This window comes from Miniopterus schreibersii, assembly GCF_964146895.1.
Source record: "Miniopterus schreibersii genome assembly, chromosome: 10".
Taxonomy (NCBI): domain Eukaryota; kingdom Metazoa; phylum Chordata; class Mammalia; order Chiroptera; family Miniopteridae; genus Miniopterus; species Miniopterus schreibersii.
The window spans coordinates 5,067,046-5,081,634 of record NC_138110.1 but is presented as its reverse complement, the minus strand read 5'-3'; the positions used below and the strand labels follow the sequence as shown (position 1 = coordinate 5,081,634).

The following is a 14,589-nucleotide window of genomic DNA, read 5'->3' as shown; positions in this document are numbered from 1 at the left end:
GCTATTCTAAGCACCTTAATGTGTTAATACATTTAATCCCCCAATAATCCTGTCATGCACCTGGTATTATTCTCTCCGTGTCTGTATATGCGGACACTGAGGCGTGGGTTAAGTAACCTATCTGGTGTCATTCAGGAAGCAGGCGACACAGCTTGAGCTTGAACCTGGGCGTCAGTCCAAAGCTTATGCTCCCAGCCTCCTCTGAGAAGACCCTAAATGTCCATCAGATAGGGAGAGAGGGAGACAACTTCTGGCATAGTCACCACAAGAGTACAGTGCAGCCATTTAAAGAAAGATTGGGCTGTTCTGCCAACATGGACAGATGTCCTTGATGGTATAGTGGGTGATAAAAGCAAATGGAGAACACATTACAATCCCATTTTGTGGTTAAAAAAAAAAAAGTCAAATATAGCAACAATCAGATGTGATCGTTCATACACAGAAATATGCCTGGAAGCTACAAGCAAAGCGCTCACACAGGCCACTGCTGGCAGGGCTTCCCCGGGTCTCTTGCTCTGGGCACTGGGCACTGGGCCCACAGAACTCTTCCGGGTCACCTCTGAGACTGCCCTCTCTAAAGCCACTCCGCCAGTTACTCTCCAGTCCGACTTCACTTCCACGTGACACTCACCGCTACCCCGCATCGCAGGGTATACAGTACTTATTTGTTTAATGCCTGTCTTTGTAAAGGTAAAGACAGGTTGAAAAAGAAAAAAATGAATTTTCCCTGGTGCAAAAAGGGAAAAGACACCCCCTTTCCTTTTCTTACTGCATTTCCTTTAGAAAACTTGTAAACCTTTTTAAAGGTGAAATAATCCTCTTGTTAGTTTTTATGACAAAGAACTGTGTTTCTTAAGAGTCTGAGAGTCACCTCTTTGAAATGTAAACATGAAGAAACATTATACCCCTATCCCTTGTCTAGGAAAAGCCTTCACTAGGGGACTAGCTCCCTGTTATAATCACATGCCTGCTGTAGAAATATGAGACACTTATTACTCCTTTGGATAAAGACAATTACAAAACACCGATGGCCTCCCCAATTACCAGTGGATTAAGGATGAACTACGTGTGACAAATGGTGCCTTGAAGTCTTCTGACTTGAGAACTAGTTATTGTTTATCTTGAGAACATGAGTGTAGCAGACTGCCATCTGCTCAGGTGTAGTAAAGGGTGAGATTTCATTGTCTTTGCAGTCTCTTTAGTGGGTTGCCTGTGATATGCATTGCATTCTGCTTAATGTTTACTCAATAAAACTGTTTTCTTTCTCTTCTCCTTTTCTGGAAAGGTTTTATAGGTTGGCAGGAGATTTTGTTTGTATTTCCCCAAAATCTCTTCCCAGTAGCACATAAGCTCCGTGGGGACTTTGTTTTCCTAGTCACCGCTGTGGGCCTGACACGGAGTAGGTGCTCCAAATGTGTTTATTGAATGAATAAATGACCTTACTGGTTGTGTCCTTTGAATTTTATTTTTTGCAATGAGCAAGTATTACTTATTATAGTTTAAAAAACCAATTGAGCTAAAAACTCCACAATTGCCAACAGAACAGGCAGGCACTGGTTTGCTTTATGGATATTGATTTTATTTCCTGTGAATACCCATGTTTCTCAGACATGAATGGGCAGCCTTTAAATCATTATTAGTAACTACATGAGACAGTATCGGTAGCAACCATTTCAGACATCATACAAAAAAAATTTCAGACATCATAGTCCCGGCTAATCCAGATCCTTCCGAAGTACTGATAAGCAATCTGTTTCTGTCTCAAAGGCAGTCGAGGAGAGATTCTCAGAATGCCCTATCAGCACCTCCATCCTCCAACAAGATCCCGCTTTTCTCAGTGGACGCAGTAAAGCCCACACCACTCACCCTCTTCTCAGAATGAATGAATGAAGTTGTGTTCACTGTGACTAGCTTTCTGGGGGCTACTGTATTTACCAAGCCAATGACAATTACCCTAGATTCATGATTTCTCTTAATCTTCGACCCCATGAGGTGGGTACTATTATTATTCCCATTTTACAGATAAGAAAACTGAGGTTCAGAGATGTTCAATGACTTTCCCAGTCACATGGTTAGTGCACAGTAAAGTGGGGACACAGCCCCAGGCAATCTGACCCCAAAACCCCAGCTCTTGGCCCCAAGCCATAAAATGCCATTAGTCCCAAAGCACTGAGCCAATCTTCCACCTTATTTATGGAAACAAGAAGAAAAAAAAACAATCAGGCAGGAACCTGGGCCAAGAGAAATCAGAATTCCTCTTTATAACTCACATTTTCTGAGCTCCCACCATATGAGAGGCACTAGGTTAAACACTCTAAAGATATCATCCAATTTAAGCCTCACACCGAAGTCGGGTGTTTACTATTACTGTCCCCATTTCAGAGATGAGGACTGAGTGTGAAGTGCAGAGAGGCGAAGTGACTGCCAAGGTGCCACAGTTAGAACGTGGCCAACTCAGAATCAAATCCAGGTCTGTCTGTCTCCATGGCCCATGTTCTCAGCCATGATTCTTTCCCAAAGCAATGGAGAAAGCAGAGCTAATGATCCAAAATCAGTCCAAGTTCAAACAGGACAAAGCTCCCACGGGGTGGGTCAGGAGGGGAAAGGGGTCACTCTGAAGTAAGTGGCAGCAACCACTGGTGACATTCTCTGCACCGGCCTAAAGGGGAGGGGGGTCCCATGTCCTGGGAATGGAGGATCTCGAGGGTCCTTTGGTTGGTTTGTTGTCTCCAAGACCAGGGCCCTGACCTGTATTTCTTCTGTCTCCCTACGTGCCCCCCACAGCACCAAGCATGACACTGATGCTGGCTGAATAGACGCCATGCAAATTAGCTAATGCACGCGTTTCCTTTCACAAGAGACTAGAGCTCGGGCCTTCATGGTTTCCAGTGCAGCAGCGGTCCGCAGCGGTGTGCATTATGCACACAAGGCCAATTTTGCGGAGATGCGGGGAGGTGGGGAATGAAGCCTTTGGGGCACTGCCCCTGCACCTCGTGAACGTGAGATTGCTTTCCTTCTTTCAGGGAGCCACAGAGGCACGTGCTATTACTCCTATATTACAGAAAAAGAGAGCTGAGGCTCAGGGAGGTTACACAGCTCATTGTCGTGAGTGCCAGAACTCAACTCGGACCTGATGGCCTCCAAAGACGCTGCCTGGCAGAGCAAGAAGAAACAGCAGGCGCTGCGTGATGGAAGCAAACTATACCTGCAGTGGGTACCCAGTAAGCACATGTTGAATGAGCCAGTAAATGAATGGGTGAGACAGTTTCAAGGAAAGGGTTACCAACAGGATCTGTTGCTGCAAGATGCCACCAATGATGCGAACTGGAAGAAAGTCTGTTGGATTTGGCAATTAAGTTCAAGTTATAATAGCAAAATAAGGGGGGGGGGGAGTCACCTACATATCCAGCTCGGGCTGCCATAACACAATGTCATAGATTGTGTGGCTTAAACAACAGAAATGTATTTTTCTCACAGTTCTGGAGGCTGGAATTTGGGGTCAGGGTGCCAGCGTAGCATTGTCCCATACACCAGAAGGTGGTGGTTCGATTCCCAGTCAGGGCACATACCCAGGTTGCAGGTTCGATCCCCAGTCAGGAGCATGTGGGAGGCAACAGATCGATGTTTGGTGTTTCCCTCTCTCTCTCTCTCTCTCTCTCTCTCTCCCTCCCTTCCTCTCTCTGACATCAATTTAAAACATAATAAATAAATCAATGAATAAATAAATAAGGTTTCACAAGTATGGTTTTAACAGGAAAGACATTAGTGATGTAAGAAGTGAAAAACTCATGTTATAACACGTATATACAGCATGACCCCATTTTTATCAATACCAGGGACATGAGGTACATTGGCAAGATCTCAGTCCTGGCAGAAAGGCTAAAATTCCCCAGGCTCCTTTGCAGCTAGGTTTCTGGATATGAATTCGTCTCTGCCCATTGGTTGCTCTTGCACAGTATTTTGAAGGCAGAAGTGGGGCAGAGGCACCTTCCCTCGGTTTGGGCGGTGTGAGGCTGGTAATCACGTCTGAAGAGAAGTGGCGGTTTCCTGCAGCCGAATCCAGGCGTCCAGGAGTCCAGGCGTCCGGCCGCCAGTCCACAGCTGTGGGCAGGCAGTGTGGCAGGGGCAGTGCCCTGTTTTGTGGGAGCTGGAAGGTACTTGCAGAGGGGGGCAGCCGTTTCCTGAGCCCCAGACCCCGCTGTGCCCGGGTATTCTGGGGCTCATTCGCTCCACTGGGGACTCCTGTGCCCACCCTCCCAGCTGTGGCTGGGGGGAAGCTCCTCCGGCGGCCAGGGGGCTTCCCTGCGGGCTCGGCCTAATATCCACGCCCCCGGCTTCTCCAATCATTTTCCAAGCACCAGCTGCCTGTGCTACATTCTTTCCTGCTTAAAAGAGCAAAGATCCAGAAACATTTCGGATCCTCTGGTTTCAGCCAAAACAGTGCCCGGCAGGGCCGGGTGGGGAGTGGCTGCAGCGCTGCCTGCTCCGCGCCGGCTCCTCTTCTGCGGAGCCGGGACCAAAGCCAGGCGCCTGCTGACGGTTACTGAGCGCGGCGGCAGCCTGTCTCCCCAAGACGAGCACAATTCTCGCTCCCCGCGTGATCGTGACACTTCCCGGCAAGTCCCTGGCTCTTGGAGCTGGACTGGCCTCGGACGCGGGGAACGCGCCCAGCGCGGCCGAGTCCCGGCTGCGCCGAGGCCCAGGCACCTCCCCAAAGGCGCGCGGCTCCGGCCCCGCCCACCCCGCGCCGGCTCCGGGCTCCGGGCTCCGGGCTCCGGGCTCCGGGCTCCGGGCTCCGGGCTCCGGGCTCCGGGCTCCGGGGGGCGGGGCGGGGCCGAGGGCGCACGTGGTTCCGGCCCCGCCCCCGCCGCTCGGGGCTCCGGCTCCGGCGGGGCCCCGCCCAGCGGCGCCCGCTTCCCGTGGAGTTGGGCGCGCGAGCGGGCGCGGGGTGCGCGCCATGGCCCGCCTGCTGGTGCTGCTGGGCCCCGCGGGCAGAGGCAGCGCCCGCGTCGGGCCTCGCGCCCTCGGCCTCCCGAGCGCCGCCCCCCCGTGCGCCCCGCCGCCCCTGTTCCTGCCGCTGCTCCGGCCGCGGCCAGACGCCCGGCTGCTGTGCGCGGCCCGCGGGGACCGCCAGGTAAGCCCGCCACCCCCGTCCCCGACCCCGCCGCCGCGATCCCGCGTCCCCGGCGCGCCGATCCCCGGCCCCTTCCCCCAAAGAAGAGCTTTGCACGCGCAGCGGCCCGAGACCGAGCCCCTCCAGGGACCCCAGACCCCAAATCTCTACACGCCGGGGAAGCGATCCTCTCAGCTGGCAGCCGGAGAAACTGAGACCCTGGGAAGTGTAGCGATCGGCCCAAGGTCAGTCTCCAGCCCGGGGCGCCCCGGGCTCCCGAGGCGCAGGCGGCCGGCGAGGACGGGGTAGAGGGGCCTGCGCTGGGCATTAACGCCCTCGAGGACTTGGCCGCCAGAGTTACTCCCTTTTGAAGTCGCGGTAGAGCCTCCTCACTGGGCCAAGGAGAAGGCTCCCGTGGGTGCTGCTTGTCTAACAGCTCCCAACACTTGCTGCTGCTCCCTTTTTATCTACAAAATAGCAGACTTCAGGCAAGATTCAGGCAAGAAATAGTGTTATTTCGTTTTGGTTGCCTTTTCTGTATAGTAAGTGAAAACTGTTTTCCATTCAGAATGGTAATATTGGCTTAACTTTTATATATATATAATTACAGTTGTTTTTTCTTTAAGTGTGTCTCCTCAAAGATAAACAGTCTAATGGAGAAATGGGACTAACAGGTTGGGTTGGGACACACAGAACCCAGCCTCCTGCCCCGCCAGTGCCTCAAGCTTTGCACCCCTCAGCCCCTTTGCCTGGGTACCATCACGCCCCAGCACTCACCAGTGGTGCCACCTCACCCCAAGGCTGAAGACCTCTGAGCCTGTGGGCTGATCTTTCAGAGGGCTAAAAATAGCACACCCCAACAAGAGCTTAAGGGACAATTCTATGAGCCGATGCAGGCCTGAGCACAATGCTCATTTAGCCAGCGCTTCCTGAACAAATGTTCCGTGGGGATTTGGCCCATGTCCTTACCTTGCCTCCCTTATAGCTAGAGAAACTTCCTTCCCTGCCTTCTGCTACCCCATCAGACAGGCAGTAGATCTTGTCTCTGAATCCTGAGCCCAGTTTGGGGATCCTCAGGGGTCTGGCACCCTCCACACCCAGCTGCCTCCAGGTGATTCTTCATGGCTCAGCCCTTCCTCCAGGAAGCCTTCCCTGGCCCCCGGTGATGCCTTGGGTGCCTCCATTGGCCCCTCTCAGCCCCAGGAGTGTGGATCTTTTCTGCATTCGTCATCTGGAATGCTCTCCTGACTTGCTTGTCTGTCCGGGCAGCCACATCAGCCCATCTCCAGTCTAGGCCCTGAGACTGGGGGGGGGGGGGGGGGGGGGGTACACAGTGCTGATGAGTGTGGTCTCAGACTCCCTGTATTCCTGTCTCTACTCACTAGCTCTGTGGCCTTGATCAAATTTTCTCTCACTTCTTTGTCTCAGTTGCTTCATCTGTAAAATGGGATATCAATTCACATTTCATACAGCGTGAGTGGAAAACAAGGTAATGTACCTGGCATCTGGTACATTCTACCTGTCTGCCTCTCGTCCTTGGTGTCCTCCATAGCACTTGTCACATCTAGCAGCCCTGACAGTTTCCTTTTCTGTTTATTGTCTCTCCCCTCCCACTAGACCATAGGCTCCCTGAGGGTGAGGTTTTGTCTGGTGCGTTCATTGCTGTATCTCCCACACTCAGAGCAGTGCCTCGCACAGAGCAGACTCTCATGAGTAAGTGAGGAACCTAGCATAGTTGTTAAGAGCAAAGAAAGCCTTAGAACCAGACTCGGGTTTGGGTCCCAGCTTTCACAGGTAATGCCTGTGTGAGCCTCGAAGTTACTCAACCTCTCTGAGCACCCAGGATCCTCTTCTGTTAAATGGGGATGACAGTAGTGCCTATCTCACACGGTTGTTGCGAGGATGATATGAATTAATATTTTCAAGTTACTCAGAACTGGTACAAAGTAAAGACAATATAGTGCTTATTAGGAATATTATTTATCAAATGAGTGAAAACAGGTGTCACCCCAAACAATGTAAGCAACTTGTGAGCAAGATCTTGGGTTCATTCTTCAAACCTTCCTGCTCCTTCTAATACAGCCTTTTATACTTTTACGAATATTGGAGGAGGCATCACACACACACACACACAAATAAACATATGAAAGCACTTTGTCTAAGTACAGACTCTGGGGATGTATAACGCTGTATGCATCCTGGCCAGTGCCTAAATGAGGTAATATTTCAGGAAGAAATGAGTGTCTGAAAAGTTTCCATTCCTTGCAAGTCACCTCTTCATAAAATCCTTTATTTTAGCGTTTTTAGTCTCCTCCAGGGTTAGGAAGAAAAATGCATGGCTCACAATGTTAAAGATGTTTCCTTCTGCCCAGATAAAAGGCAGAAAATTGTCCAGGTCAGATTCTGGCTCAGGGAAGTTCAAGACTAGCTGTAATGCCAGCAAACAGGAAACTATCCCTGTGTCTGGATCTTGTCCCCCCCACTGCCTTGCAGCAGATGCTGGCTATTCTGTAGCTGGAAGCCTGGCTCCTTGTCATGTCTCTGTGTTGGCCTTTTGCCACAATAGAGGTTGTAAAGAACAGGGCCCTCCACAGAGACGGCTACGCTCTGTCCTGGTGAGCAGACAGGCGGGCATCGTGAGGCTTGGTTGGGCCAAGTGTCAAGGGTGGGGAATGGAGGGGCTCCCGGCTGTCACCAGCCTCAGTCAGAAGGTCGTTTGGCACTTGCAGCTGCAGGTTGTGGGTGATCCGTCCTATCAGGCTCAGCGTCTGGCAGTTCTCCCATCTGCAGCGCGGTTATCAGAGAAGCAGCTGGTCGGCTGGTGGGCAACAGACACCGTCAAAGGCTTCAAGGACAGGGGAGTCCCATTTGCTGGCCAACCAAAAGCAGACTGGTTGCAGCTTTCCTTCTCCCCTCCGAGCCTGCAGGTCCCAGAAATGTCTTCTTTTAGGACTGTGCCACTCTCAGGACATGATGGGGAGTCTGCTGATGAGCTTAGAGGCAATATGGCCGGGTGGTGACCAGCGCGGTAACCAGTCCAGGGCTGCCAGCCAGCTCATCGCCTCCCCTGCACCTTAGTGTCCTGTCAAAGGGAGCCACAGGGTGGCCACAGGACAGGATTTGAGGATCATTATGAAGTGCTACTCCCAGTGCCGGGCTCCACCAGGGTCCCAAGGATGCTGGTGGTTTTCCTAGAACCTTTTCAAAAATGCTCCGCTCTCCTGCCTGTAGAATTCAGTCTCTGGGACTCCATCGCCCCATACTGGATTTCACTAGCCCTGCCCCTTTTCAGTGTTCGTTTTAAGTCTGAAAAAACACGCACAAGTCACAGCTAAGGGCAGTGATGAAATATTGTTCATCCCCACCCCCACCCCATGACCTTAACACTCAGTTCCCAGGGACTCAAATAGCCTTTAATGAAACTGAAATTGCAGTCCAAGGCCGAAGCTTCTGGGTGTTATGGGATTTTTTTGTTGTCTTTTTTCAGTTCCAACTACAGTTTGGGAACAAAGGAGATGCTTTTTCAATTAGGAGTAAAGACAAGACTCTTTTAATTCATAAATCTGAGTTTTGTGCAGGCTTTTGGGAGACGGGGGGCAAACGAGTAGCTGTTGTGTGTGATTAAAACTCAAGGAAGATTCTGGACAGACCAGCAGCACCTGGCCCACCTGGGGCCTCCCACAGAGGTCAGAGCCCTCCTCTCCTGGAGCGGCTGGGGCAGGGCTCGGGCCCCTGCGGCCCTGGTGGGCACACCTGCTTGAGTTTGGGGGCCTCTGCTGTGTTCAATGCTGCCCCTACCTCTTGGGGATCTGGGCTGTCACACTCGTCCCTCTTGCCTTTGAAGTGTGGCTCTAAAAATACGAGGAAGGTGCCTGGGCTTCTGCGAAGGCCATAGCTAGAACGACCCAGATACTGTCTGCCGAGAAGAGCTCTGAGGTCTGTCCTCAGAGTTCAAGAAATCTTCCAACAAAAAAGGCACATTCCATATTGGGAAGGAGTTTTGGTCTTTGTTGTTTAATCCAACCCTGTTGGTTTGTTGGTTTTTTTGTTTCTCCCCAACATTCCAGACCCCTTAGTCCTCATAAATATTAGCAGATGCCACGTGCACTGAACTGTGTCTGTACAAATCCCAGCCAGTGTACCTATGGCCTGGGAATTGGCCCTTCCTTCATCTATGTGGATCCCAGGGATAAACCTTGATTCTGGAATCAAACATATGTCCTTCTGCTCCATTGTATGTGGCACTCACAGTGCCTGTTTTGGAGCAGCCAGCATGGCTGTCGTATGCTCAGGCTGTGGACTCCAGCGACCTGAGTTCCAGCCTGTGACTTTGGACAGGGTCTTCGGCCTATCTGAGCCTGTGTTGCTTCTCTGGAAAGAAGGCAAGAGCAATAGTATCCACCCCCAGGTTGGGAGGGTGAAAGTAGATAGCGGATGGACAGAGGCACGTTTGAGCTGCCTGGCCCAGAGAAAGTGCTCCATTTAGTGTCATCATTGTCCCCAAGTGAATGACCCTGAGGCGTTAGTTCCTTTTACTATCATATCCACAAACCTGGTGGCTTAAAACAACACACATTTATTACTCTGCAGTTCTCGAGGTCAGCACCCTAAACTGGGTCCCACGGGGTCAAAGTCAGGGTGTGGCCTGGGCTGGTTGCTCCTGGTGGCTCTGGGGGAGTCACTTCCCGTCTCTCGAGCTTCCAGAGGCACCAGGAGTCCTTGGCTCTGGCTCCAGGCCCTGGCCTGTCATCAGAACCAGCCGCGGAGAACCTTACAGTCCCTGGCTCTGCTGCTGTCCTCACATCGGCTCCTCAGACCCTCCCGCCTCCCTCTCTTCACTTATAAGGACTCTTGTGATTACACGGGTCCCACCCAGAAAATCCAGGATGACCTGCCCACCTCAAGATCCTTAACTTAATCACATCTGCAAAATCCTTTTGCCATGCAAGGTGACAGTCACAGGTTCTGGGGACTAGGACTTGGACATCTGTGGGGCCCTCATTTTACCCACTATACCTAGTACCCAGCCTTTCATCGTACTTGGTGGCTAAGTGGGCATCCAGCAGCCTCAGCTCTCTAAGTAAGAAGAGGGCAGCTGAGTTCCCGGTGGGTAGGAAAGAGCACACTGCGTGTGAAAGCTGGTGCTGACCGACATCCCTGCTCCTGACCTGAGGGTCTCCCCTCCTTTGGTCTGTGCACAGGACCCTGGCAGGACCGCCGCAGCAACAGGCGGCGACACGGAGGAGAAAAAGCTGAGCAAGTCACAGCAGCTGAAGAAAGTTTTTCAAGAATACGGAGCCGTGGGCGTGTCAGTGCACATCGGAATCTCGCTGGTCTCCCTGGGCATGTTTTACACGGTTGTTTCCAGGTAAGATCGTTGACAGCAGCAAGCGTCTGTCTTAACTGTCATGGGAGGTTTTATGGGAATAAGAACTTACTGTCCTAAGGCTTTTTATTCACCTAGCTACTGCCGTCGCGTTTTTAAAAATAAAGTAAATCTCAGAGCCAAGTCGATGCCTTAATGCAACGCCTTACTGTAATAATTGTTTCATTTTGTTTCTGCCTCTTTCCCCTCCAGTGGCGTGGACATGTCTGCCATCCTGCTTAAGCTTGGATTTAAAGAGTCACTGGTACAGTCAAAAGTGGCCGCGGGCACTAGCACCTTTGTGGTGGCCTACACCATCCACAAGCTGTTTGCACCCGTCAGAATCAGCATTACTTTGGTTTCTGTGCCCTTGATTGTCAGATATTTTCGGAAAGTGGGATTTTTTAAACCTCCAGCTGCCAAGTCCTGATGAACGTCAGCTGTGGGCTTGGAAACCCACTGCTTTTAAATCACAGTTTGGGTTGGTTTTAGGGTGGTGGGGGTTTGTTTTTGTTTTGGGGGGTGTCAGGGGCTACTTTTTATGTTCTCATGTTTGTTTTACTTTTGCCAGCAAAATTCAGGTGTCTGAATCATTGTAATTGTTTTGCTTTATAAATTTTGTTAGTGCTGTTCATCATAGGGCTTGTATACATTATCTGAAATGCCATCGTAAACTGTTAGCTTACGAAATGTTTCTCTGGAAGGTTGTTGGTGAGGGTTTTCCTGCAAAAACCCCAGGGGTTCATCTTTGTTCAAGTTCTTAAAGAGCAACGATTCATTAGGCTAATTTTAAAATTCCCTTTCCTCCAATATTTGTTGTCGGGCTGCCTCGGTTTAATATGCAGTATTCTGCAGAACAGCTGCCAGTACTGCAGCTAATGAAGCAGAACTGAAGGCTTAACAATATGTAATCAGGACCTAAATGAGCACCGACACCTTCACCTTCATTACACTTGCTCGGGGGAGAAGAAAAGCAAGTATTTCTGGTGTTTCCTTTGTCCCCAGACCCCTTCAAATCCGGACATGCGGGGGCCTACCTCAGGTGGTTTTTCTCAAATTTCGTGAAAGTAGGTCAGGGTCATTTGTCTCTGCTTAGGCAAAGTGTGGAAGCTTGTCCGGTAGTCATGGCGTCCCTTTGGCTGCTGACACCCGTGTCCTCAGGACTGTGGATGCCGCATGTACGGAAAGCGGAGGCAGCCTTTGCCTAACGCTCTGTATCTCAAACTCCAGACATTCCAGACCGTCAGTGTTTACATTGTGTTGCTACTTATATTTTCAACTGAGTTAAACTTATGGACAGTGAAAAAAGAGTTTGAATCATCCTCTGAGTGGCACTTGCTATAAATGGAAGACAACTGTGAAGTAACAGGAGCCAGGGAGGGAGGGAATTGTCCCCGTTGCCTGTCCCGGAGGAGCCCCTTCCTGTGAGACTCAGCCCTGGCTCCGCACTCGGGACCCCAACTTAACCAGTTCTGCCCTGCAGCCCTGGTTAAGGGAGTTAGTTGTGTTTATCTTTCTGGTTCTCAATTTTTTTTCCTGTTTAATTACATTTGGGACAATCAGAAGACTAAAGGAACTATAATCTGATGGTCCTGATTGTATGCTCTGGCTGTTGACAGTTCCCTAGTTGGCTTTTGTAACCCATGTCAATCACTAAAGTTTTACAAAAATCATTATAGAACAAATTCTCCACTTGTAAGATCTCTAGTGGATCTTTTCCTTTTTTCTTTTCTTTTTTTCCTTTCAAAGCAATTAACTCAGTACCAAAAGGTTTTACCAATTTAAAGTTGGAACTGCCTGTCTGGGACCTAAGCTCCAGGACATCCACACAGCCAAGCGAGGTGCCCGATTCCAGTGCGAGCTCATTCCTCATGTGGACCAGACCAGCATTTCCATCTCGTCTCCTCTTCATTTAAACCAGTGGCTTCGGGCTCCTAACCCCCTTCTATACCAGTCTCCCTAACAAACAGACCCCTAGTAATGCCTATGCAAGGGCTTAAATCTTAAACTTTGACTCTGTTTGGAGTGATGGGAGTGGACTGAAAGGGCAGGCAATAAAATGAATTATCGCATCAAACAGCCATAGCGTCTCTTCTAAGCCTGTACTCCACTCCTTTCCTTTGGCCAGTGGTCAAACAGCAGCAGAACTGGAGAGTCAGGAAATCAAAGGATCATTAATTATATCAGTTCACCAGCAAGATGTACAAACTGCTTATGTTTACACTGTTTTTATGCAACTAGGAATAAAACGGATGGTCTATTTTAAAAATGTAAAGCCCTCATTCGCCTCATTTTTTTTTTCCTGACAAAATGAGTAGCTTAAGTTCCGTGAGAAACATTTTTGTCAGGTTTACGAAACTGATTGCTCTCCTGGTAAGCCATCCTCGACGCCGATCCTGCAGCAGTACCGTGCGCCGCTACGAGCAGTTTCCTCTGCTGTGTGGGATCGTTTGGGGGGACAACAGAAGTTCAGCTACTATCACAGGTGAAGTTAGTCATTAACTACAGCTGGGGTGGAGGGTGCATGAAATATTACTTTGGAAAGATGAAAGTGGGGTCAGCTCAAGGCTAACTGGACATTGGTTTTACTCTGTTTTGAAGTTGCCGTGACTACATCAGCGCTGACCTGGAAGTGGGTGTTGGCCGCTTCCTTATATTTAGGATTTCTGGTGTTCAGTCTCTTGCATTGAAAGTTGGCCATGAAAGCATATTTTCTCTACTAGATCTCAGCAAGTTCAACACTTCACCTTTTCCTTCGTCACTGTCAAGTTCACGATCTTTGGTTGATGAGCAGTTGATGTTGGCAGCTAGAAACAGATACGTAACTTTACACATCAGGAGGCATTGAATGAGACCAGTAACAGGGCAGCCCTGCTCTTCATGGCATCTGCTCATTTCCAGGCCGACAGTGAGAGGTGGAGTTACCATGTACTCGAACGATGTTTTGCATTTATGTTTCAAGTTTACACATGTGCTGTAGCTCCAGTGTAATAGAAGTTAGCCCCCCAAGGTATGCCATGGAGCCAGGTGACGGGGAGCTTGGAAAGAAGCCTCTACTGTGTTGAAGGGCTTCTACTTTCATAAGCCACAGTGAACACTGGTCACACCCAAATCCCTGGTCCGGGGAGGAATGAGGGGTTTGGTTAAGGGAACATTCCTCCACCAGAGAATCCAGACAGATCACACTTGGAAAGTCAGGTTGCAAAGAACCAGCTCACCCCATGTATGGGGCTCTGACATCCTGCCGAGACCAGGGTCAGAGCCCAGGGGCAGGCAGCTGGGGATGTGGATGACCCTTTATGTCCTGACCCCCTGCAGCTGCGGGGAACTCCCAAAGAGCCCTCAGCTCAGCGCCTGCGCCATCCCAGGAGCATGCCCTTCTGTGGACTTCTGCTGAGTAACTCAGCAGTCGAGTCCCCAGGATGGGGACCCACTGAAGAGTCCAGCTCCGTGAGCTGGGCTGGCATTGAGCACTGTACTGAATGTGCATTGCCTAGAAAAGGAACTAACACTTCATGGGCACATGGGACAGTTAGCAGGATGGAGGGAGGGCACACCGTCTGCCATGTGGTCACACAGCCACAGCTCCCCACTTCTACGCCATGTTTCCCACTGTCCCCCCCTCAGCAGCAGGGACTTCTCACCACACCAGCTTCCAACTTTTTTTTTTTTTTAAGGTTTTTAAAATTTATTTTTAGCAAGTCAGGGAGAAAAACAGATATAAGAGGGAAACATCAATCAGCTGCCTCCTGCACACCCCCTACCAGGAATCGAGCCCGCAACCAGGGTATATGTCCTGACCGGGAATCGAACCAGCAATCTTTTGGAACATGTGGCCCAACCAACTGAGCCCCACAGCCAGGGCAGCCTCCAACCTTTAAACCCTCCCTTGCCCTTCAAGCCTCAGATGCCACTTCATCTGGACACCTCTCCCAACTCCTACCTGCCCTGTCACAATCTGCCCATGGTCAGTGGCCATCCTCCCAAGCTGTGTCCCCAACCACTGCAGGGTGGGTGAGAGAATGGATGGAGGGGTGTTCACAGGCCAGGCCAGTTCCAGAACCTCGACCTGACAGCCCTGCACGGGCCCTTCTGCCTTCCCACCCAGTCC

The 14,589-nt window shown here is 50.5% G+C and overlaps 1 protein-coding gene across 1 annotated transcript; it reads left to right on the top strand.

Moving 5' to 3' along the window:
• The first annotated feature begins 4,885 nt into the window (after positions 1-4,885).
• Positions 4,886-12,753, top strand: FAM210B (family with sequence similarity 210 member B). Its single transcript, XM_081150321.1, has 3 exons — positions 4,886-5,134; positions 10,315-10,481; positions 10,692-12,753. The coding sequence occupies exons 1-3, from the start codon at positions 4,958-4,960 to the stop codon at positions 10,906-10,908; spliced, it is 561 nt and encodes a 186-aa protein (XP_081006447.1). The 5' UTR covers positions 4,886-4,957; the 3' UTR covers positions 10,909-12,753.
• Positions 12,754-14,589: the final 1,836 nt, after the last annotated feature.